This window comes from Zootoca vivipara, chromosome Z1 (assembly GCF_965207765.1).
Source record: "Zootoca vivipara chromosome Z1, rZooViv2.hap1.1, whole genome shotgun sequence".
NCBI classification, from domain to species: Eukaryota; Metazoa; Chordata; class Lepidosauria; order Squamata; family Lacertidae; genus Zootoca; species Zootoca vivipara.
In genome coordinates this window covers 38,963,404-38,987,938 of record NC_142583.1, presented here as the reverse complement: position 1 = coordinate 38,987,938, position 24,535 = coordinate 38,963,404, and the positions used below count along the sequence as shown (strand labels likewise).

At 38.9% G+C, this 24,535-nt stretch overlaps 1 protein-coding gene across 5 annotated transcripts in view; it reads left to right on the top strand.

Annotated features, from left to right (window-relative positions):
• The window catches only part of HHIP (hedgehog interacting protein), a 68,499-nt gene that overhangs the window by 10,415 nt on the left and 33,549 nt on the right, over window positions 1-24,535 (top strand). For all 5 annotated transcript variants that reach the window (XM_088660277.1, XM_088660278.1, XM_088660280.1 and 2 more), the window contains exons 2-4: window positions 1,607-1,799; window positions 9,656-9,812; window positions 11,473-11,674. In XM_088660277.1, coding sequence (XP_088516403.1) covers window positions 1,607-1,799; window positions 9,656-9,812; window positions 11,473-11,674 — 552 coding nt within the window. The remainder of the gene's footprint in view (window positions 1-1,606; window positions 1,800-9,655; window positions 9,813-11,472; window positions 11,675-24,535) is intronic.

Below are 24,535 nucleotides of genomic sequence, written 5' to 3'. Positions count from 1 at the left end.
AGACTGAAACACCACATATCCCACATACTCCATGGTCTGAATAACATTGTTAAGTGTTGAATATCAAATTGATTCTAGGTTGTAAAATCTCCCAGAATGCAGAATGTGGCAGGAACATTATCCATATTATATTTTAAAAATCTGAAAAAAATATAAAGAGACATCCATATGCATGCTGAAATAAATATTACATTTGACTTTCGGGTAACAAGTAACAAATAAATGGGAACATGCAAGGAGTGAAATATTGTCATGTGATTTTTTAAAAATATAAATGCAGTTGCCTTTTGACTGTAGGGCTTTTCAATGCAAAATGGTTTACTGGCCATTTTCTATATTCTTGGGGGAGCCATAATATTCTCCAGATAGTGGCCTACAGGCAGAAAATCTCTCTTATCAGTGATGGAGTCATTCAATAAAGCAGATGTCATCTAGGAGGAAGGATTTCCCTATTATGGCACATACAAAATCCAAAGAGTGTTTGAACATTAAAGTCTGGAATCACATTCATGCGCGCGCGCACACACACACGCACACACACACACATACACTGGGAGAGAGGATTTAGATGACCATGGAAAGGTGAAAATAAACTAAATTGTTCACCAGTTGGTATTGAAAACCAAACTGGAGAAAAATTATGTTTCCATATTTGAAGCATTATGAGACCCCAAGTTTCATACTGACAGGAAATATGATATTTGGTGACATCACTATGCCAAACAATATATGCCGTAAAAAATCCTTCCAGTAGCACCTTAGAGACCAACTAAGTTTGTCATAGGTATGAGCTTTCGTGTGCATGCACACTTCTTCAGATACCCATCGTGCATGCACACAAAAACTCATACCTATGACAAACTTAGTTGGTCTCTAAGGTGCTACTGGAAGGATTTTTTATTTGTTTTTTGACTGCGTCAGACCAACATGGCTACCTACCTATAACTAATATAAACCATATAAACCAATAGCTGTTGTACCTACCAGAAACGCAGTAGCCAGCTACTACCACCACCTTTATCAGCTTCTCTGTTTAGTATCCCCACGTTGATCAGATTGGAATGAAAACCAAAGCAGGATGTGGCCAGTTCTATGGATGTGTTGCTGGCAAAAGGGAAGGTTTAGTCATTAAGCCTGAGGTTCTCTATTTCTATTCAACTATGAATTTAATTATGACAAGTTTCAGTGACTGTTCATTATACATTGTGCATTCATTCAGATAGTGTTCCAAATATTAAAAGCAAAAATACTCATATTTTTGTTGATGAATGTGGTTTCTACTGTGCTGTAGATCAACTTCATAAGATGATATGTGGCCAGTGATAATTAAGCTATCCCATTCTAGAGCTGGCAATGAGTTGGCTTTTGACTAAACCGATTGGCTTTCAGGGATGCAGAAAAACTGCACAGTCTCATGCTAAAAATACTGGTGAATTATGGGTGCTCAGTTGCTTAGACTTATGTGTGTTTGCCTGTGACATTGCTGCTTTTACATGTATTCCTGTATAACTGCCCTGCTTAAATTGGCATCAAATATTTGCATTAGTTCACAGGCCTTTTTGCAGAAGGTGGGAAAGCTTATATGTCTCTGGTTTGTGGCTTGCAGATCTTTTCTGTTACCAACAACACAGAATGTGTGAAGATGCTGCAGGAAATCAAATGTGCACACTGTTCGCCGAATGCTCAGAATCTGTTCCACTCAACTGAGAAGGAGGCATTGGGAAGAGAACTAGTCCTTCCTTTCCTGTGCAAGGATTATTGTAAAGAATTCTATTACACTTGCAGAGGTCACATACCAGGTAAATCAACATTGTAAATAGTAACTTATTATAATTGTGTATACCTTTTATTGCTAACACATTGTGCAAAGCATCCTATGTGTATCCTAATTTGTTTTATTCGGAAAATACTGCTCAGGGGGTCTTACAATTTGATCTAGATAATCAGATCATCTACAGTAAAGTGTTTCTTTTCTTAAAATTCATTATGTTAACTTGGCATAGTGTACAGTTTGTCCTGTTCTCCCCATGGGACACTAAGCCATAACTCCTGGGCACTGCCCTTTATCCAATTGCTTAGTCTCAAGGCAACAGGATCTAGTCAAGTCCAGAGTGCAAACTCTAGTAAATCAGGATTGAGCACAGGCTCTGCAGGACCTGGGAGAGCTCCCAGTGGGTGTTCCCAGAGAAGGCAGAGACCAACACCTGACAACTTGCTTCTGGCTTGAAGCATCACACCTGTGAGCAAATGAATAGCCTCAGAATGTGCATTATTATTTCTCTTCTGAGGATCTCTCATGGAGAAGAGGTCTGTTTTATACTTTTCGCTGGAGTGTTGCATGTCAGAAAAGTGGAACTAAATCTGAAACTGTTCTCCTGCTTCTGCAAATACTATAAAAGGGCCACCGCTTAATGTTTTGCATGCAAAAGGTCCCAGGTTCAATCTCTGGCATCTCCTGGTAGGGCTGAAACCCTGAAGAGCTGTCACTACTTAGTGCAGACCCTACTGAGCTGAATGGGCCAGAGATCTGACTCATTATAAGACATATTCCTATATTCTTGTGCACAAGCAGAAGAATGGGAACTGCTATCGAACCTAACCAACTACAGCACAGTTTACAAAACAGCATTAGTGGGTTTTTTTGTTTTTTTATTCATGGTTCTTTCAATTCAACCCTATAATTTGGATTCAAATTGGAGTTATCATCATCATCACAATATTTATTATTTTGCATAGCAATTAAAATAAACTAAGCATTTAGTTGCAATTGAAAGCTGCCCAAAGACATTCAGCTTAAATATTGACAAGACATTGGGGAAGGGGACATAGAAAAAATATTCAAAATATGGAAATGGTATATGGGAGAAATTGTTGGTGTGAGTTTAATATTATTATCCCACTTTAAAAATGTAAACTAACAAACAAACAAAAACACCTAGGAAAGCAGTAAGGGAGGAAGACCAAGAAAAAAAGTTGGGTTTTTAGGAATGTTTCAAACGAAGTCACAGAGGAAAGTAATCCCAGCCATAGGGAGAAATGGAAGACCAGGGAAAACCCCTCAGTCCAAATAGAGGATCAAAGGAAAGGCAAGTAAAGAAACAGAAAAGTGCCAGGTTGCAATAAAGGAAGTTGATGTCCTGTCCTCTTTGAAGCACTGTGCTAAAAGGGCCATATCAGAGGTCACAGGCAGCCTCAGGTGGAATAGTGGGTGTTAAATCATCAGCGAGGAGCCCCCAAATGCCTGATGCCTCAGAAAGACAAGGAATGTTCACTTGAAATTTTGAAATACAAATATGGACTCAGAAGACAACTTCATTTTTAAAAAAGTTTGTTGTCCTTTTAAGAAAGCTGATTTTGTAGTAATATAAGTTAAACATATCTAGAGGACTAAAGCAAACCTTCAACATATTTGTAGGATTTGGACCAGTTCCATGGTGTTGCTAAACACATTGGGCAAAATAGTGGCGTTTGATAAACACACGAGACCACAGCATAGTAAATGTTATTCTTAATGTATTATGTAATAGAGAAGAGAATCTAGGCCATGAGATCTATGGTGACCATACATGGGACACAATCCAGATAAATTTACATTGTGCTTAAGTCCTTTGACAGCAATGGGTTTTAGGAACACTCAGCTTTCTCTGGATTGTCCCTGTAGTCTACTATCACATTTCTGTGTACTATCAAAATGTTTTGCAGGGGATGTCTTATCCTCCAGCTGCTCCAACTTTAACCTAATTATCATAAATTATTCTACTTTTTTTCTTACTTTGCATATGTGCTACTGTCCCCTAGCAAAGGATTATGAGCACAGTGCAGGCAAAGATAGACACTTTTAATTCCCCCTGTGATTGTTCCACAGTGAGCTTAAATGCCTGCCATTTAAATTTATGAGAATTAATTTGCCTGGACCACAGACACTACTTGTAGCTTTTTAAAATGTTTCTGTCTATCTCTATCCACAAAATGAACTATGTCTCTGATATTGTATCACCTTTTGATACCTTTGTGACTATATAATTGCAAAGCTGTTTTTCCTTGCATTATCTCTTTCCATTTTTACCTTAAAAGTGTAAATTGTGTTGTTGTATAAGAAAGCTGAGGTAGTAATACTCTTAATGCCATGGTTTGGCATTAATGTGCACAAACAGAACTGTGTAGAACTGTGTCCATCCTTCCTCTGAGGATTCTAAAGTGACTTCCTCTTAGATCCAAAAGCAATGAATATATTTTGCTCAAATCATAGTTTGCTCTTAAACTAGGATCAAACTGTGGTTTGGGATCTTGGTTTAAGAGCAAACTGTCATTGGAGCAAACCATAGTACACTGCACTTGGACACAATGGGAAACTATGGTTTGTTGACAAACAGGAAATCAACTTTAAAATCCTTAGCACATGAGGCAGGATAGCTCAGGCTTGATTCTTGACTCTCCTTAGCTCTGCCCATCTATGTATAGCCAAACCATGCTTTGGTATTTCATCTGAATGCAATCACTGTAATGTGAAGAGTAGAAGAAATTAGCAGGTGCGACTCTATCACATATTAAGTTGCATAATAATTATTTATGAAATTTGTGCAGCTTTCTTAAAAAGCTGCATAAATAATAAGAGTTAAAACAAGGTGCAGGCTAATGTGAAGCACTTGTGGAAAAAAGGCTTTTCAAAAGAATATTTATGTACAGTGTTCTTGATTTCTTTTAACTCTCAGGGATGCAGGACATTTTTGTAGTGTTCTTTGACTTGAGAAAACATTTTGAAAAGGCTTGATTTTCCCCTTTGGTGTGGTTTAACATGTATCTAAACTCATTCAAATATGAAAATATTATTATTGTCTTTGTAAACTACAGAGACGTTTCTAAGACTTTCCTAAACCAGCTGTTTTTTGCTCTTTATTGCATTCCCCAAAGCAAAGCAGAATAGATCAGAGTTGCCAAGACTGCCTGCTGAGCAGTGATAACAGATTAGATTAAATGTTTGGCTCATGCTGGAGGCCACTAAAAAGAATTTATTTTTATTTTTATTTATTTTAATACTATTTAAATAAAAATAATAATTATCACATATGAGAAGCACATCCTGCAAAACTTTAACATTGTGTGTGTGTACAAAAGTTATTGTTTTTGAGGAAAATTTTCTTTCACGCTATGAAAAGAATAAGATGCTAAATGCTAAAGGAAGTGGAGAGAGAGCGATCTGAGCTGCACAGGAGCTGGAGTCGAGAGAGCCTCACTCCCTAGATCAACATATGTGGTGACGAATGACAAATTTATTTTCCTACAGAGCTTGTGTATATGTAAAACTGCTGAAGTGCATCAAGATGTCAAGTGCTTTTTGTGACCACCCAGGTTGCCTTGAAAGATAACCAGATGAAAACATAACTTTTAAGCACTGGGCTTTGGAGGAAATGGCTTACATGCTGTAGCATCAGCTAGAGTAGGATTGTTCCTACATCAATCAGATGCTAATAATCATTATAAAGACTTGTTCTGAAAGTGGTCCACAAGGACAATAAATAAATAAATAAATACACCCATGTCCAACCAAGTTAACTGATTTGTTTGGCAGAGTGATCATTCAATGTTTCCTGAAAGTGGTGTGCTGAGGTTTGGTTTCTGTTTCTGGGACAAATAACTGATGGCTCAATTCTATAGTTCTGTGATATTAAAAGTGGGGAGGGGAACGATTATTAACAGGAAACACATATAGATTTCCATTTATTTGATCTTTGCATCTCTTTCTAAGATCTGTAACAATTGCCAGAGGAGTAGTCTTCTTCAGCAAAAACAACAAGAATAACAAATTTATTATGGCATAAACTTCCATTTCCTTAAGGCAGCAAACCTAACCACAAGTAAGTCCAATGAATTCCTGGGGCTTTTTTCCCATGTAAGGTTAGGATTGCAACCTAAAATCTCTAGTGAGCAAAAGCTTATGCCTGTTCACCTTTAAGGTGCCATAGGACTCTTTGGTGTTGCTTCCTAACAGCTGAATCCATAATACTGTAAATATGCATAAAGAAATTTTTTAGTACCTGGCTTTATTCAGCTGACATTTATTGCTTTCTTGAGAATGGGAAACAAAAGGAAATTCTACAACAGCCTGTTATATCTCAAAAAGCAAATGTAGCTGTGTTGGCCCATGAGAAGAAGAAAATCCAAACTTCATAATTGGGCAACAGGAGCAACCAAAATGTCACAAAATCATGGCAGGCTTTGAGAATAACTTAGAAACATTAACCAGGTATAAATAGGCCTATAAAGGACACTTAATTAGAGTGCAAAGGATCAAAGCCCCCCACAACTGATCCTAGCAGTCACAAACAAATATTTGTCATAAAAATGCATATCACCAGAAAAGTTTTTTTTAAGTCATTGGAACTCAGGTTCAGATTCAATTTTCAGTGGAAAATTACTTGGAAGAGGGGTTGGAATGCCATTTTATTTTGTATATTTGTTTTTGTTACCTATAAAGTTATATTAATATTCCCATTTTTAAATGCAGGCATTTTTTTTAAACCTGGGTGAATCAAGGGAATATAGCTTGTTCTTATATTCCCTATACCCGCAGGTGCCCCCCTCTTCACTACATGTTCCAAATGCATAAGCAATACACATTTAAACCCTTCTTTTCTAGTTGAGCTAGAAAATATGGATAAAAATAAAAGTTGTTGACAAGTTGGGAATGCATCACTGTCCAATGGCAGTAGAAAAAGTTAAGAATCCAGTGAGAGGAGATGGAGATCATCACAGTTCAATTATAAGCTTACCTTAGTACTGCAGAGTACTACTTGCATTCTGCAATTGGAGATACATTCCTGAATGCCTATGGAAACTCTGAGTGGTGCATAACAAAGTACTTTTTCTAGTATTTCTGTTTGCACAATAAACTTCCTTTCCACTCCTTTCCCCATGTACCCCGTGCCCTCCCCAGATCTGCTCTAGGGGGTTATGGGTAAACCCATAGCAGATTTAGGGAGCATACCAGGAGAGGAGAGGGAGCAGAAGTTCAACTGCATTGTTCAAAATCCTTACACTAGCGGACACCCTCTGTCAATTTCATTTCAAGACTGGTTTTAGTGTATCCAAATCCCCATGATTCCTCAGAGCTGTGGCTTGGTTTGCTGTCTATTATCATGTTTGTTTTTCTTATGAAGAAGAATAGATGTTGTATTGGGCCTCTGAGATAAGAAGCATAAACATGGCCACCTTCCAGACAGGGTGCCCTGGACTTTGTGTGTATCACATTTTCATGGTTCTATCTGTGATGAAGTACCTCAAGTATTTGGATATCCGTATCAGTGAGTTAAGCCTAAGCATCCTTATCTATCAAGCACTAGGGGACTTTAGTGCTGGAAGTGGTGTCTTGGTGAAGTCTCTAGCATACTGGATGAACTTCCTTAATGTAACAGTGGAACAGGGTAGGGTACTAGGAAGAGTCTTTGTCTGTGCTTGGCTTATCTGTTTTGTGATGCTAGAGGGATTGTGAGCAGAAAGAGTGGGAGAAGCAGAAATCTAAGAATGAGGGAGTCAATATCTTGAAAAGGCAGTAGGCTTTGCTTTTTTTATTATTGTATTTTTATGCCAACTTTCCTCCAAGAAGCTCAAGGTGTCATACATAGTTCCCAGCTCCATTTTTATCTCACGACAACCCTGTGAGGGAAGTTAGGCTATGAAATATTGACTGGCCCAAAGTCACCCCAGGGGATTTCAACCCTGGTTTTGCCCAGGTCCTAGTCTAACACTGTCATCACTGTGCCATACTGCCTAAGGGACTTTGTGACTTCCTGTGACACTGGATGGACCCTGAGATTGACAAGGGAAATCTATAGAAAAACAGGTGTATAAGCAGGAGGTGGACAATTCACCTCAATTTCTGTCTGTGAGGACACATCCACACCATATATGCAAAGCACATGGCTTCCCACTAAGAATCCTGGGAACTGTAGTTTCAGAACTACAATTCCCAGCACCATTAACAAAGTACAGTTGCAAGTATTCATGAGGGAAATCCATATATTTTATGTGTATGGGGAGGATGTGACCTGCTGCTGAAGATGGAGCACCTCAAACACAGAATTCATTGGCCATATAGATACAGTTCAGAAGTACATGTTCATAATGAAATGGAGATTAAGAGAGGAGAATATTAAGGGGCAAACGATTTCCACACAGGTAGATGGAAATATGAGTTGTGCAGGGGGACTGAGCTAGGTATTGGGTAAAATGAAATTTCATCTGGATTAGATCCCTAGGAATGGCAAATGAGAAACCATAGATGGGCCGAAAAGGTGAAACATAATGCATCCATATAAAGTTGTCATCCAGCAAACTGAGTAGAAGTATAACTCCATCTCAGGCAGGCAGTTGTGTTATGAGACCACACTGACTGTGCCTTATTGTTGTTTTGATATCAGATATCCTGCCATTAATTGTTTCTGTAAATTATGTTTGTAAATACATTAGCACTGTGGTGTGGTTTATTCATTGTTGACTCTAATTATGAGTTTTTGGCATGTCTTCTAATCAGATTCTTTCTTGATCTATTTACTCATGAGATGGTGTTTCACTGCAAATATGCAGTCACCAATCAAGAAAAATAAACTTGTAACAAATGTTTGACACAAACCCATGCATATTAAATGCTTTCAGCTAAATGTCTAGCAGGTTATTTTTTTAAAAAAAATACATTTTACCCACTTTACCACCAAAGTTTTTAGGGTAGCGTACTTGCCCTCTCTTTTATCCTCAAAATAAAGTGAGGTAGATCCCACCGAATTCAGTAGGATTTACTTCTTACAGGCATGGTTAGGATTGCACTGTTAGGCTATGAGATAGTGACTAGACCAGAGTCGGTAATTTTTGTGGCTGCCCAACTGCTCTGCTTCTACGGGTGGAGTGTCTTGGAATTTAAAGGTGGAGCTAGTGGAGAAATGGCAAGTGTTTACAAGAGAATGTTATTTCATAGAGCAATAGTTATCGATTTTAATGACTGCTGTGAATGGCTCTATTGTCTTCATTGGTGTTATCTAAGTGACTTTAAGAATTGCTAAGGCATTAATATGCCATGATGTTTTAATGTACCATAAATTCTATTGCTGTTTGTCCTTGGTTTTTACATTGATGGGCCTTTTTCAACAATCATTTGTAAAATAGGTAGCAGAATTAAAATACAAATGAAAATCAATATTACATTCTTTTTTAATAAAACACAACAATGGTATATAAGATGTTTGCATGCAATAATATTTTAAAGTTTCTATTTATAGATTCTTTGATCGGTGTAATTCCTAAAATGGAAACATTGGATTATTGATACACAGAGTTGACCCATTGTAATTAATAGACATGACTAACTTGGACCCATTAATTTCAGTAGGTCTACTCTGAGTATGATTAGCTTTAAATACAATTCATTAATTTCTCTGTTAATTTCTTAAGTATTTAATATCATTCATTGTACTGCTGAACTGTCTGATAATAAGCCACAATAAGATTTTTTTTGTTTTTTTTGTCCATATTAAAGAGAGTCTTTTGCAAGACGAGAGGCATGTCTTAAAAATTCTCCTTTTTAGTCTATAGGCTATTTGTATATTTATGAACAAAATATCAATATTCATTAATAAGCTAAACATTTTTTCCTTCACTTTTAAAGGTTTCCTCCAAACTACAGCAGATGATTTTTGCTTCTATTATACAAGAAAAGATGGTGGCTTGTGCTTTCCAGATTTTCCAAGAAAACAAGTTCGAGGACCAGCTTCTAACTATTTGGACCAGATGGACGAATATGGCAGAGTAGAAGATATCAGCAGGTTCATAAAGATAAATACTGCTTAATCTAAAAAATCTGACAAATCTTTGTAGTTGACATTGAGTTGAGTCAGTCTATGTTATGCTTCCCAGCTGTGTCATCCAGATGTTGCCTTCTCTTGCTGTTGTTAGCAGTCCATTCTTTATAATGTATTGAGTTCTTGTGTAATACGTACTTTACTAATGATTCATTGACTTCATTCTGGATCAAATACATTGCAGATGTGTTATCTGAAATGTTATCTAAATTTAATTGTTGGTAATTTGATTTTCCCCTCTGATTTCTTATCAGTTAACCACTCCTGGTTGTTGTTTTGCCCCTCTTCTACATTATCCACTTATGACCAAAAATGGGTTTCCATCATTTTAGTTTAGTGCAGCAAATATCCGCCCACCCCCACAGGCTGAAGGGTTCTTATGTGTTCAGTATTTAGTACTCATCCCAGGGTAATGGGAAATTTAACCTGTGTTTTGAACACAGAGAGATTAGGGTCAGCATGAGTTTGGAGTTGAAAGGACAGTCTCATTTTTCATAAATTTGCTTCAGTCTCTCTCTTCTTTTTTCCAAGGTCAGTTTTAATTCTAACATCTATACTACCCCATGATGGTCAATTGACCCCTTGGGTTAATTCTTCGTGCTTTTTTTAAAAAAAGGTTAAAATTCAGTTACAAGTATATTTGCCCCTAATTCCTCCAATTCGGGGGGGGGGGGTCTGTAAATAGTATTTATGTAGGTGTGTATTATATTATCCTGTAATATATAGTGTATTATATAATGCATAAAATTTAATAATAATACGTTGTGTATTATACATTCTGTTATACATATTATCTCTACAAGCTATTGGGCCTTGTTCTGTTTATAAGTACTGTTAATTGTAACGATTCCAAAAGTTAGTCCTAGTCCTTTTTCAAATAGTGTGCTGTTTTTAATTTAATTTTGAATATGTTGGCATTTAGAAATTAATCGCATGTAGCATTTAAGTAAGATTATGGGTCAGTTATGCATCTGTCCATTACTTTTCACTTACCATTGTGTGCACCATAATCCTATGTGTGCGAACACAGAAGCAGCGCACAACAAATACAAATAAGCCACACATTCAACATGTGGCAGTTCCTCTCCCCAATTCTAGTTAATTTCTGCCAAAATCTCCAACCAAAACCTCTGAATGCTCCCTCCCTGCCTCTCTATTCAACCACCACCACCCCACTTGTAGCTGTCCTCTACCTCCTCCCTTCACCTGGAGTGATGTCACCTACCTGTAAGTAGTATCTATGTCCAACTGTTGAGAGAGATTCTCAGGTATCAGGAGACCTTAGTCTTGTTGTTAGCTCCCATAGCTATCCTGGGCCATTAGTGAGCAATTTGGCTTACAAGGGATTGGGCAGCCAGGAGCTGAGGCATGTTGTCACATCTCCCTCAGTCACTTCCTGCCAGATTGAAAGCTACCTCACCTTCAGATTGAAATATGCAATACCAAACATTGCCTTTGCTTGCCCTACTGAATACAGCTAACCATGTGAATAGTAGGAGCAAGACATTGCCTATTGTAGCATATGTTCTGATTTCTTGCAAATTGCTTTTCTTGCAAGAAATTTTAAATAGGGAGGCAGTAATCTATAGGTATAACAAAAATGGTGTTTTATTACTTTTTTAAGGAAGCATAAACACAACTGCTTTTGCATCCATGAGGTTGCAAGTGGCCTGAGGCAGCCTGTTGGAGCAACACATTGTGGAGATGGATCACAGCGCCTGTTCATCCTGGAGAAAGAGGGATATGTAAAGATTTTCACACCTGAAGGGGATTTAATCAAGGAGCCATTTCTGGACATACACAAGCTTGTTCAAAGTGGAATAAAGGTTAGAATTATTTTTATTTACCATTGCCTGCCTATTTGCTTTTTGATATACTTACTACATTACTTTTTCTACAGCTTCAACTTTTGCCACCTTTGATTTTAAAAGATAAAATAGTATGCAAATATTTTAAAAGGAGAGTGCTAGCTAATTGATCTCTTAAGAAAACATCTCTCCTCTTTCTCTTCATAGTTCCAACCCAATGAACATTCATTATGCTTAAGATTCATTCATTTAGACCTATATTGGCAAGCTAATTCAATAGGCTCAACAGAAATATAGTTACAGTAGTAGGGCATATGCTTTGTAAGTGGTACCTCGGTTTAAGTACACAATTGGTTCTGGAAGTCCGTACTTAACCTGAAGCGTACTTAACCTGAAGCGAACTTTCCCATTGAAAGTAATGGAAAGTGGATTAATCCATTCCAGATGGGTCCATGGAGTACTCAACCTGAAGCGTACTTAACCCGAAGTATGAGTGTAATTGGTTCTGGAAGTCCATACTTAACCTGAAGCGTACTTAACCTGAAGCGAACTTTCCCATTGAAAGTGGATTAATCCGTTTCAGACGGGTCCGCGGAGTACTTAAACTGAAAGTACTCAAACCAAAGTGTACTTAAACTGAGGTATGACTGTATGTATGTCTACGGTTCTGAGTTCAGTCTTCAGTGCTGCCAGTTAGCAAAGGAGCTCATGTGGCAGGGTTGGAGAAATCCCTGTCCCTGAATGCTTAGAAGGCTGCTTCCAGCCAGGGGAAAAGGCATGATTTAGTTAGTATAAGGCTTCATATAATAAAATGCTCGGCTCCATTGACACTTATAACTTAAACCTTTCTATTTAAATATTTGTTCTTTATCACATAATTGTGTGCATAATATTATCACTACAGTGAAATAATTTGAATCCAGGTCACAAGTTATTCCACTAAAGAATGTGGTTCTTTATAGTTGATTTCTGTGGAAACAGTTTTGATCCTTTAGATATTTGTTTCCTGACACCTAATGTGGCTAGCCATTCTCATCATTGAATACAGAAGGGGGAGCTCTCACTGCATCAGCTACTTGGGAGGATGGCTCTTTCTTGGCCTTTCGGTGCATGTTAAGATGCAACTATGCTCTGTTCTCCTTCTTCTTGAATTGATTGGATTTTAAGTAACTTCCAAGCTTTTCCACCTCCTGAAATGTGTTTTGCTCCTAAATGCAGCAAGTTAAAATAAAAAGTATTGCATCATTGAACTCCAGAAGCTGTTCTCCTTTTTGTTTTGCTCATTTGAGGTGCAGGTTTACCTTATTTCATCACTGCTTTATACACAAATGGCATTTAAGTTTGTGATGAGCTTTGGTATAGAAAATTACATTACTGAAGAGGAATCTGTTCTCATCTTCTGTGATTATCTAGCTATGTACAATTCAAATCTTGTAGCAACGCATACTACATATGACCTAATGAGAATGTTTCTTTCCTATTTAAAAACATTCAGTTGGTCTGTCTTTCTGGGCAGTGAGAGATATTGACATATTTCATAGCTAGTATTAATCTGTCCCATTTTCTGTATGTATTAACTTGCCTCATAAGAAACAACCAAAGTGACTAACATCAAAAATAAAAACAATAAAATCATAAAACTTTTTAAAAAAAAAAACACAAGGGAAAAAACACACATAATACTGTATATCAAAATCATTTCAGGTTGCAATCCTATGGACACTTAACTTGGAAGTATGTTTCATTATTTCTGAGTAGACACACATAGCATGACACGTTGTCTGAATAACACAGTTTTCAGGAAATGTCTAAATGACTACTAAGAGATTAACATTCTATTGTCTTATAAATGTGTTTGTGGGAGGGGGGTTATTGGTTTCCTTGTGTTTTATTACATATTGTTCTCATTTTGTATTTTTATGTTGTGAACTGCCCTGTAATCTTTGGACGAGGGGCGGTATGCACATTTAATTAATTATAATAATACAGTAATAATAATATAGTGTTTCGGTAACTTAATTATATGAGGGTATAGAGCCATAACATAGTCCTTTTGCAGATCTGATAAGACAGTATTCACCAATCTAGTGCCTTCCAGCTGTTCTGGACTACAATTCTCATCAGCCCCAGCCAGCATGGCTATGGGAGTTGCAATCCAAAACATCTGGAGGGCACCAGGTTGGAAAAGGCTGCTATAAGACAAACTTCCCGTGTTTTTCTTTTAGACAGCTTGAGCAGCAGAGTATGGAACAAAATGTGTCCCTTTGAAACTTACAAAGCTATTGTATCAAAGTTCTATTGTATTGAGATCAACCGTTTAAGTAATGATAGTAGTGTTTTAATAATAAATCTAATGAAAACAACATGATAAAAGCACAAAGCCTCTGAAGAGAATGAAAGAACCCCCGTGAAAGAGAAAACATATGTCAGGGAAATGATACTGAAGATAGGCTCTTAAGAATATATGAGCTAGACTCCTTGACCTCAGCCACCTTCTGCTCCCCTCCAGGCTATGAACTGTTTTTGCTTGTCACAATGGCTTAAATTTTAATAGAAAGTTTCCCTAAATCTCGAACCACATCTGCTTCTTTGTTTCTTTCCGCAGCCAAATCCCTCAGCGAGACCAACTATACATACTTCAGTGTTTCCATATATATTTTTTGTTGCAGGGTGGAGGGAGTAAAATATTCTTATATAATTCCTTTAGGAATAATTTTGAAAGTTCACAGTTTGCCACAATCACAGTATATTACAGTTATACGTAAAGGTATTTCAGCTATGCATATTGAGTTCTTAAGCCTGCCAACTGCTTTCTTCACAAGCGCTGGCGTTTGTGTATGCACTCCTTTCCAAAACAAAAAACTTCAAACAGTTTCTGTTGCTTATTGAGGCTTTCATAGATTGTATGAAGTATCTATGAAGAAAATAAAGAGATAAATAAGGTGCATTTCACACTTTATGCAGCAGTTTCCCCTCCATCTCTGGTATTGAACATTACAACATTTGTAAGAACATCAACATATTTGTCTATAGACATACTTGTGCACTGGCTGTGAAATGGGGCAGCATCCCAAGCTGATTCCTTTCTTTGTGCAGTGATTCCACTATTTAATATACCAAAATCATCACTATAGAGATGATTTCTATGTGAAGGGGTTCTACAACTCTCATACAACAGCTGCATAGGCTGCCAGTTTGTTTTCAGGTCCAATTCAAGGCAATCATGCTAGTGTTTAAAGTCCTAAATGATTTAGACCCCAAATATCTGAAATACCATCTCCTTCCCTACAGACCCTCCAGCTATTGTAATCAGTAGAGGTGGCCCTCTTGGCATTTCCACCTCCCTCAGGGGTTCATTGGGGTGGCCCAGGAGAGAGTATTCTCCATGGCAGGCCAAGTTTGTATGTCTGGCTTCTTCACTAGACAGCTTTCAATAAATGTGGAAGACATACATCCTCATTTTTATTTTTATTTTATTTATTTCACAAAATATACGGTATGTGCCTCTTGATTGTAAAGAAACAACAACCTGGCCTTTGACACCTGGGATGTGTCAGGGCCCCACACTAATATCGTGACTGCACTCTGTTCTAGTTTTAATTATGAATTTTAAACTGTTGTAACCCACCCTGGGACCTGCTAGTGAAGGCTGGGTAATACGGTAGATTTAAAAATGAAGATGATGATGATGACCCCTGGTCATTGGCTGTCCTTACTGGGGCTGATGGGAGTTGAAGTTCATCAACCTGAGGGCCACAGGTTCTTCATTCCTGTTCTGCAAGATCTGGCTTTCCTTAACTTGCTCTTGTGGCTGCTTCAGCTGTTTACCGGTATTTCTAGTATACCAAATGCAGAGGGTGCTAAGAACCTTTTGCCTTTGTAGAATCTGAAGGGATATGTGCTCAGGTCAGACACAGGTGAACCGAGCTGTTCCTACATTTTTACTGTACTTCTCTCTGCCTCACAAGAAGATCTAGACACCAACACTTTCCATATTATGATTTACATCACAAGAGTGTCTTGGCAAGAGAACCCTTGCCTGAACTGCCTTGTAGCCACAATCTTGCACGAAGTTATGCAAGATTAAACCACTGAAAGCAACACAAGTGGGTTGAATGGCGGCCCTATAAATGGAAAATACTTGCCCTAATTTCTGATCATAAATGCATTTATTTGAGGACCCCAATATGTGGGTCAGGGAACCTGGATCCCATGCAGGGTGCTAGGAGGGGAAATCAGAGGGGAAGGGAGTGGCAGAGAGAGAAAGAGAAAAGAGGGTGACTGAAAGAAAACAAAACTGCAGTGCCCCTGCCCACCATTGACTTTGGCCCCTGTTCACCACTTGCATGCAGTCTCTGACTAATTACTCCTGAGAGAATGTGGCCCTGAATAGAAATTTTTTAAAAATGTTCCCCTTACATTCAAATATTCAAGCAAACAGGCAGAGTTACAGCAGAGCGGATTCCAATGCTTTTGGCCTCCACTGCAGGGCAGAGGTAGGATGAGAGTCTTCTATCCAACACTGCATTGGAGAGGAAAAACATTTTTTTTATCCTCTCCCTTTCAGAACTCTGATGAGGAGCAGAACAAAGTGTTTTGAATGTTCTCTTTTCTTTCATATGAACCATATCTCCCACTGGTGTGGCACCACTGTTACTAGAACTTAAAAGAGAAGGAAATGGATCATGCTGATAGTTTGGTAAAGAAGGATGTGTTGTTGACATTTTGTAAGGATTAAATACAGCTTGGTGTTTTCTGAACAGGGGTGGAGGAAGGCAGCGATTTCCCAATCTCTGTTCTTCACAATCAACGCCGTTTCCATTCCACTGTAGCTTAGTTTCTGCCAAATACTATGCCATTCTCCTCCCTGATATTTAATGTAAGTTATGCAACTTACACAAGCTACGTAACGTTTTCATAACTTACATACATCTCAATGTAAAAGAAATGTCAAAACAATGTTTTTAAAAGCCATGAATCACACACCATTTGCAGACGAGAGAGAGAGAGAGAGAGAGAGAGAGAGAGAGAGAGAGAGAGAGATGATGTGAATGAATACTGATCATTTTTGCTTCACTGATTTGCATTCCTGACAACGGATGAACATGTGAACTGCAGCATCCTTCATTTCCTTTTCCATTTTTGTTGGAATAAGATGAAAAATATGGAATGTACCCAAGTGCTATAGAGATCTGTAGCTCTGAACAAGATAACTATTAGCTTTTGCTTTCAGTTGTGGAACACTGCAGTAATATTTGGGCAGTCTGTTTTACACTAAATACATTATGCCCTTTGTTGGTTTTGGGCCCAGTGTCCTAGGTTAGAAGAACCTAGATGAGGAATAAGGATGATACTTTATCATTTTCCATGAACATGTCTAGGTTTAATGCTCTGTGTTTCCTCAAGAAGAATCCCATGGTGTCAATTAACTGAACTTGTTCCAAAACAAGGCTCTTTTGGAAAATATAGTTTTCATTGTGGGTGTTCTTTGAAATTGTATGCCTTATACCCTGCTATTATGGAGATGTGTGCAGTAGGGTGAAGACTGCCAGCTTCTTTTCCATGCAGTGTATGAATTAGAGCTGCATCCCACACACAGTGCTAGATAATTCGTGTTTCAATTTTGCTATGTGTACAACTCATTTTAGAGCATTCAACAATTTTAAAAAGTGTTTAAAAAGACTTCTTCTGACACGTCATTTGTTGTAAGCAAAGGAATTTTCTATTTAGAAATTTTCAAAACCAACTAAATGAGATGTTATTTAGAAAATGTAATTAAAGAAAGGAGGTTGACTGTGTGTGAGAGAGGAGGGGGGAATAGCCACATCCTGAGGTCCTTTGTCGAAAGTCAATACAAGCAATGAATGCACAAAGACAGGAAAGTCTAGCCACAGTTATCTATGCTCTAGTAATATCCTGACTGGATTGCTGTAACAGGCTCTGTGTGGAGTAACCCTTGGAGATAATTTGGAAGCTAAAACTTGTGCAGAATGCAGCAGTCAGGATGCTAACTGGTATCAGGAGGTGGCCCCTATAATGCTAGTTTTCCAGGAACCACACTGGTTCTTAATCAGCTTCTGAGTCAAATTTAGGGTGTTGATGTTAACTAATAAAGCCCTAGATGACTTGGGCCTAAATGATGTGAAGGAGCACCTCCTCTGATATCAACCTGCCCTGGCCTTAAAATCTCTATGAGGGGCTTTCTTGATGGTTCCGCCCACAGTTGAGGTACAGGGAGTGAATGCAAGGGAATGACTTACTACTAGAGGTACATTTGGCATCAGTGCTGATGCCATTCCATAGGCAACTGAAGACGTGCCTCTCTGTGCAAGCATTTCGAAGAAGTTCATTTGTGTTTTTTGTTAAGGATATGCTAGCTGTGTATTAGATTTTACTGTTTCCATTCTAGTTTTGATGAAAGCTTTGATATAACATTGGTTAGGATCCAGCTTTATATCATTTTTGGTGTTTTAATTAATGATTATGTTACTGGAGGCTGCCTGGTTGACATTGACACATGGCAGGGCCTTCTCGGTGATGGTTCCCCTTTTGTGGGAATACCTCTCCTTCATTGTTGACTTTCAGGAGGAATTTAAAAACAATCCTGTTTATCCAGGAATTTAATGAGTAAACTGTTGCTTGTTATTTAGTTGTTTAGTCGTGTTCGACTCTTCGTGACCCCATGGACCAGAGCACGCCAGGCACTCCTGTCTTCCACTGCCTCCCGCAGTTTGGTCAGACTCGTGTTCGTAGCTTCAAGAACACTGTCCAACCATCTCATCCTCTGTCGTCCCCTTCTCCTTGTGCCCTCAATTTTTCCCAACATCAGGGTCTTTTCTAGGGAGTCTTCTCTTCTCATGAGGTGGCCAAAGAATTGGAGCCTCAGCTTCAGAATCTGTCCTTCCAGTGATCTCTCCTTCATGGATCACTGCCTTGTCGTGGCGAAGGGGCTTGAATAACTCAGAGAAGCTATGAGCTATGCAGTGCAGGGCCACCCAAGATGGGCAGGTCATAGTGGAGAGTTTTGACTAAACGTGATCCACCTAGAGCAGGAACTGGCAAGCCACTCCAGTATCTTTGCCAAGAAAACTGCATGGACAAAGACAACAAACTGTTGCTAGCAACCCTAAAATTATTGACACAGGGAATGTGATGGTTTTAAGACTATAACTGTTTGGGGAATGTTTTTAATGGTATTGCTATTGATGTGTTTACTGCCCTGGGCTCCTCTGGTAGGAAGGGCAGGTTATAAATTGAATAAATAAAAATTATTATATGTAATATGCCTTGGAACTATCAGTGAAGAACGGGCTTATAATTGAATAAATCAAAACAAAACATCTGGATCATGAGGCATAAAGATCTCACTATACCATTTCCCAAGTGTGTTTCTTTGAAGCCTCTTAAAAGAATACCCCCTTTTCCACCCCAGCTGATGTCCTCAGATATCAGAACAAATGAACTTTATCTAAGGTGGGGGTGGGGAAAATTGTAGCTCTCCAGATTTTGCAGAACTATATCACTGGAACATTGGAAGCTGCCTTATAACAAGGCAGTCCACTGGTCCATCTAAATCAGTACTGTCCATGTTGACTGGCCGTGGCTCTCCAGGGTTTTGAAAGGGGACATTCCAAGCCTTATCTGAAGGTGCCACGGTTTGAATTATGGATATTTTGCAAGGTTTACTACTCAGCTGCACCCTTCACTAATACCCACCAAACATACCACCAAAGGATGATGATCAACTCCCATATCTCTGAAGTTACATGTGAAGGGGTCAGACACTTAGCTTACCTACTTAGTGTGATTAAGTTATACACAGTGTGATAAGTTATTACATTTCCAGCTCCAATGTTTTCCTCCTAATATACAGGCAGAGCTCTAGCAGGATATAACATGATTTTTCGAAGGCTAAACCTGCTAACAGATGGTTTACCATTCTGCTCATCATTTCTGCCTTATATCATATGAATCTGGACTTAGTTTCCATAGAATCTTTTAAAGTGGAGATCGCATTCTTCTCCTATAATTGAAATAAATAAATAAATAAATAAATAAATAAATAAATAAATAAATAAATAGATGCCAAGGAGAAGCTGAAGCTGCTTCGTCAACAGCACATGTGTAATTTGCCAGCCAAAACTCACATTTTTCCTACTTGAAAATAAATAAATTGCCATTAAACCAATATTTGCTTTTATATTTAATTTGGAAAAGTGGGTATATGATCTGGGGGATCTGGTTGCCCATTTGTTTTTGATTTAAACTAGAAGTTGTTCAGACTAAAATAAAATTCAAAAGCTGAAATGCGGGGTTTTTTTAAAATGATACTAACCAAAAGGCCTCAGTAAGAATAGAAGGAACACAATCCACCTTTAAAATAATTTCAATCAGCAGTAAGTTCTGGGAAAAGAGGCAGCAGGGGATAGTTGCCAAATTACTCCCACCAAGCCAGCCAATCAGGAGTTGGTGAAGGAATCCAGTTAAGTATTTGTGCTTTCTGTCTGTGTTGCTGTATGTCTGATGTCCTGGACTCATTTTACGTCACAGGGGCGGTGTGGTGCCACTGCTGATAATGCCAGAGTGGAAAAATCACACAAGAAGGGACCACTGTGTAGTTACATTGCAGGCTACAGTTCTGTAACCTCGGAAGTGGAACATGGCAAGTGACCATATCATTATCTCCTTTCCAGTAGCAGATGATGTGGTGGGGTGGAGGTGCCTTCCTGACACCAGGAGGTTGCAGCTTACCTCAAGGTGGTGGTGGTGAGTACACTGAAGTACTATCAGAATCGCTGTGTTGCCTTCACAAGTGCAGCCATGCAGCCCTATTTCCACCATCACTCTGCCCCATCCTGAAAGCTCCACAAATGCTAGACAGTGGAAGAGTGCACCTTTGGGGATAAAGTGGCACTGTTGGAGAGTCACAGTGCCTGCTGTGGCTGTAGAGACCAATACGGGTGAGACATGTTTTATTGCAGCTGGGGTAGATGACGGCACCTGGTTTCGCAACTTATATGTGCACCATGGAGTTTCTTCTCTGTGCGCTCCTCCCAGTGGTCATTGTTCCTCTGGTCATTGCTTCTCTGGTCACTGCTGTGGATACACAACCTGTCCAGGCACTGCACTTGTTTGCAAGGGATTCCCATATGGTGGGGTTAATATTGCCAGCCTTCATGTCATGTTTGCAGACAACTTTGTAACATAGAATTGGTCTGCCAACAGACCTAGTGCCTGAAGCCAGCTCCTTGTAGAGCACATTCTTGTCATCTTCCATTCTATGTATGTGTTATTCACATTATTAAAACCATATTTTGACATATGATTAAGTGTGCCAAGCCTGTCTGTGTTATGCAGCACACAATGCACAAATGACATTCGGAAAACTAAGTATATCTGTGCCACAGACCTCTTACAAGGTGCAAACATGTTGTCAGTTGAATCCTTATGATACAAATTTCTACTGCTTGAATTCTGTTCAAGATTATGGACTTCATTTCCATAACCTGTGGTCTGAACTAGGCATGACAATGAATGTGGGATCCCTGCCCCAAAAGGCAAGTCAGGCTTCCCCTCTTATGACAAGGATCGTATTGTGAGAAACATTTCTCTGGCATCCTATCCACAACCCTAGCATCAGTCAATGATGTGAACTGAGGAGAGACACATGGTTTGATTATGTTACCATAGTATGGAAGTATCCCAAGCTTGGGTATCCCAAGGTTGAATAACATTGCTTTATTGTACTGATGTTCTGAACAGGAAGCAAGAACCAGGGCTCTTCCTGAGATAAAGGCAGCAGTTCTGAAAGCAAGGGGGCGACCTTGACATAAAAGGAAGAAAGGCACGGGCATGTTAGCTTCTCAAGAGATATCTGGGAGCCATTGCAGGAGACAGAATGCTGGACTTGATATGTCTTTGGCCTAATCCAGAGCTGCTTGTCAAGTTTTTGTTATGTTTATGAGGAGCTGGCCTACATGATGTGACAAGGTTATAAAATAATATATAAAGTAGATAAATTCAGAAAAAGAGCACTATACTTCTGTGGGTGTTTTTCTTCTTCTTCAAGTGAAGCACCAACATTCAATGATCAAATTACTTCAGACATTTCATAGTTTTTGCATCAGGGAGGTCTGTTATGACAACACAGAGGTTTATCTAATCTAGGAAGATCAGGTCCCTGAATTTACTTTCTTAGGTATTTATAATGTGCTAGCCATCATAGTGCTAAGCACAGATGTGTTTGCTTTTCCTTGTATGGGCCTTTGTACTTGATATAATCATAGGGAAATGTTTTTTCTTGATGTACATGTTGTGCACTTTGGTGGGCTTTCAGCTGGCGTGTTTTCAGCTATGCCCCACAAAAGTCACAATGGTGATGGTATGCTTTATGCTTCAACCATCTGAAGCAAATAGCAATTGCTCTAAGAAATTCCCAAGTCCTGACAAAATGAGGATACTAGTATACCGGTACGTCCTGTGACATATATATTGTGCAAGAGATACAAGGGGCACTGAAGTCAACAATAATATCAAAATATGTGCAGTTTTCATGGCAAATCTGGAAAAAGGTGGAGGAGAACCTAGGAAAGGGATGAAGACCAAACCATGGTCATACTAAACGTGGTCCAGATGGCCTATTATAACCCAGTGTGTGTCACGCAGGACTTGTTTCAGGCATTTGTTCCATATAGTTGTAATCACTTGGAGGGGCAGAATGGGGTTGTTCCACCTTTGTGCCTTAAACATCCCTTTCCTCCCCTTTCCCAAACCATTCATTGTGAGATCATCTAGAAAGGATATGGTCTCCTCCTGGCTGAGAATGCTCATGATGCAGTATTCCCAACCTTTTCCAGATATCACCCCTTGAAAGAAGGCAAGAACTGGGCCTGGAAAGGGATGCAGGGGCAGAGTGCTGCCCCCCCCCCCATGTAATTATAATTATAAAGAGGGAATATCTGAAAAGAGCTATGATGTGCTTTTTGGATGTCAGTACTAGAATGTGCTATCAACAAAATACTCTTGCCAGATAGAAGGAATCCCTCCTATTTATGAAATCTGACTTAACAAATGTTGTCCCATGTGGGAAGCTGATCATGTGTGGGCACTCCCCTTTCAGAACCTAGGACTTTTACCATATCACAAGTCACATTTAGGTGGCTGGTGTGATTAAAATTAGAGGTTCTGAGTGATGAGCATCTTGGTTGCTCTGTTGGTTCACCAACAGAGAAGCCCATTTCTGGTCAGTTTTAAAGCATTCCCTCACCCACTTGATCATATTGACTAGCCTTAGTTAAGTCAGAAAAAGCTATGAACCACTGCCCTGAGGTAGTCACTCATAGGATGTGGCGAGTTTTAGAATCTGTCCCAAAGCATTGTCTGGAGGCACATGATGCAGCTGTCTTGTCAAAGCAACATATTTCTGGGTGTGGGTAATGTCTGGATGGAAGACCATCTGGGGACCAACTGATGCAGTCTTGATTTCCATGGTGGAAGAAAGCTGGATGCAAGTGCGTTAAATATATAAAAAGAAAAAATTGGCACATGAGCTACCTTGGTCCTTTATACCATTGGTTTTCCATGTACCACTGCTAAACCTCAGGTCCTGTTTGTGGGCTTCCCATAGACATCTGGTTGGCCACCATGAGAACAGGATGCTGGACTAGATGCCTGATCCAACAAGGCTCTTATTATGTTCTCTTCATGGCACACAGTGCCATACACTTTCCATTCAACAGTGGAAGAGAGAATGGAGGATCTCTTCCTTTAGCTTGTGTGGCATCATTTGGCCTTTTGCTGCATTGGAGGAATGGAAAGCAAAGCAAAGCAGTTACATTAGCCAAATACTTTTTTAAGATGTGTGATGGAGCTAGCCACTTCCATCCTGCTTCCCAAGTATAATATTTGAGCTTCAGCTGGAGCACTGCAGCTTACATCACTGCAACTCAAGCCAGTCTACAAGACCAGATTATTTCTTCCTAAGGATGAAGATTTGTACTTCTAGGTCTGTGATGTGTACAGTGACAGGTGCTATTAGACTTTATTAAAGACTCCTTGCTACAAGGAAAATCAGTGACCTTGTTGTTAAAGGACAGCCCTTAATTCTCTGAAATGCTTTTTCTTCTTTCTCTCCTGCTCATTGGTTGAGCACATGCCATGCATGCAAAAGTTCCCAGATCCATTCAGCCCGTGGCATCTCCACAATGGGCTACGAGTCCTCTCTGAAACCCCAGAGAGCTGTTCCCAGACATCATAGGTGCTGAGTTAAATGCACCACTAGTCTGACTCTGTATGAGGTGGCTTCCTGTATTCCTTCCTTCTTTGGCAATAATAATAATAATAATAATAATAATAATAATAATAATAATAATAATAATAATGGCATAAACATGGTTTCCCATTAGCAAATAGGATGTGAAATATGAGATACGATTTTTAACAGTGTGTGCATGTGAAGCATTTTTCAGGATACAGCCATAATCTTCTGAACCTCCCTGTCTAATTTCAGATAGTGTTTAGGCACACAGACTAAACCTTGGACACTTTTAAAGGACTGGTAAGGAAAAAAATCTTTTAGATTTGTTCAAATTCAGAGAAATCTAATTTGATTAGCTTCTATGTTTCTTTTTTGCCCCTAAACTTTAACTGCAATATGCATTTGGAGAGACGGTTAGTGTTGCTACAATCATTCTTTAGCATCTGTTTTCTCATAAACTTAAGCTCTTTAAAGTGTATGTAAACAAGCCTTAAACTTCAAATACAAGCCACCCAAGAGATTACACAAAATAATAAAAGATTGTTAACAAACTTACTATGGAAGAGCACAAAATTATGCCCAGTAGACAAACATATTCAAGGACCAGGTCAAATGTCTGGAAA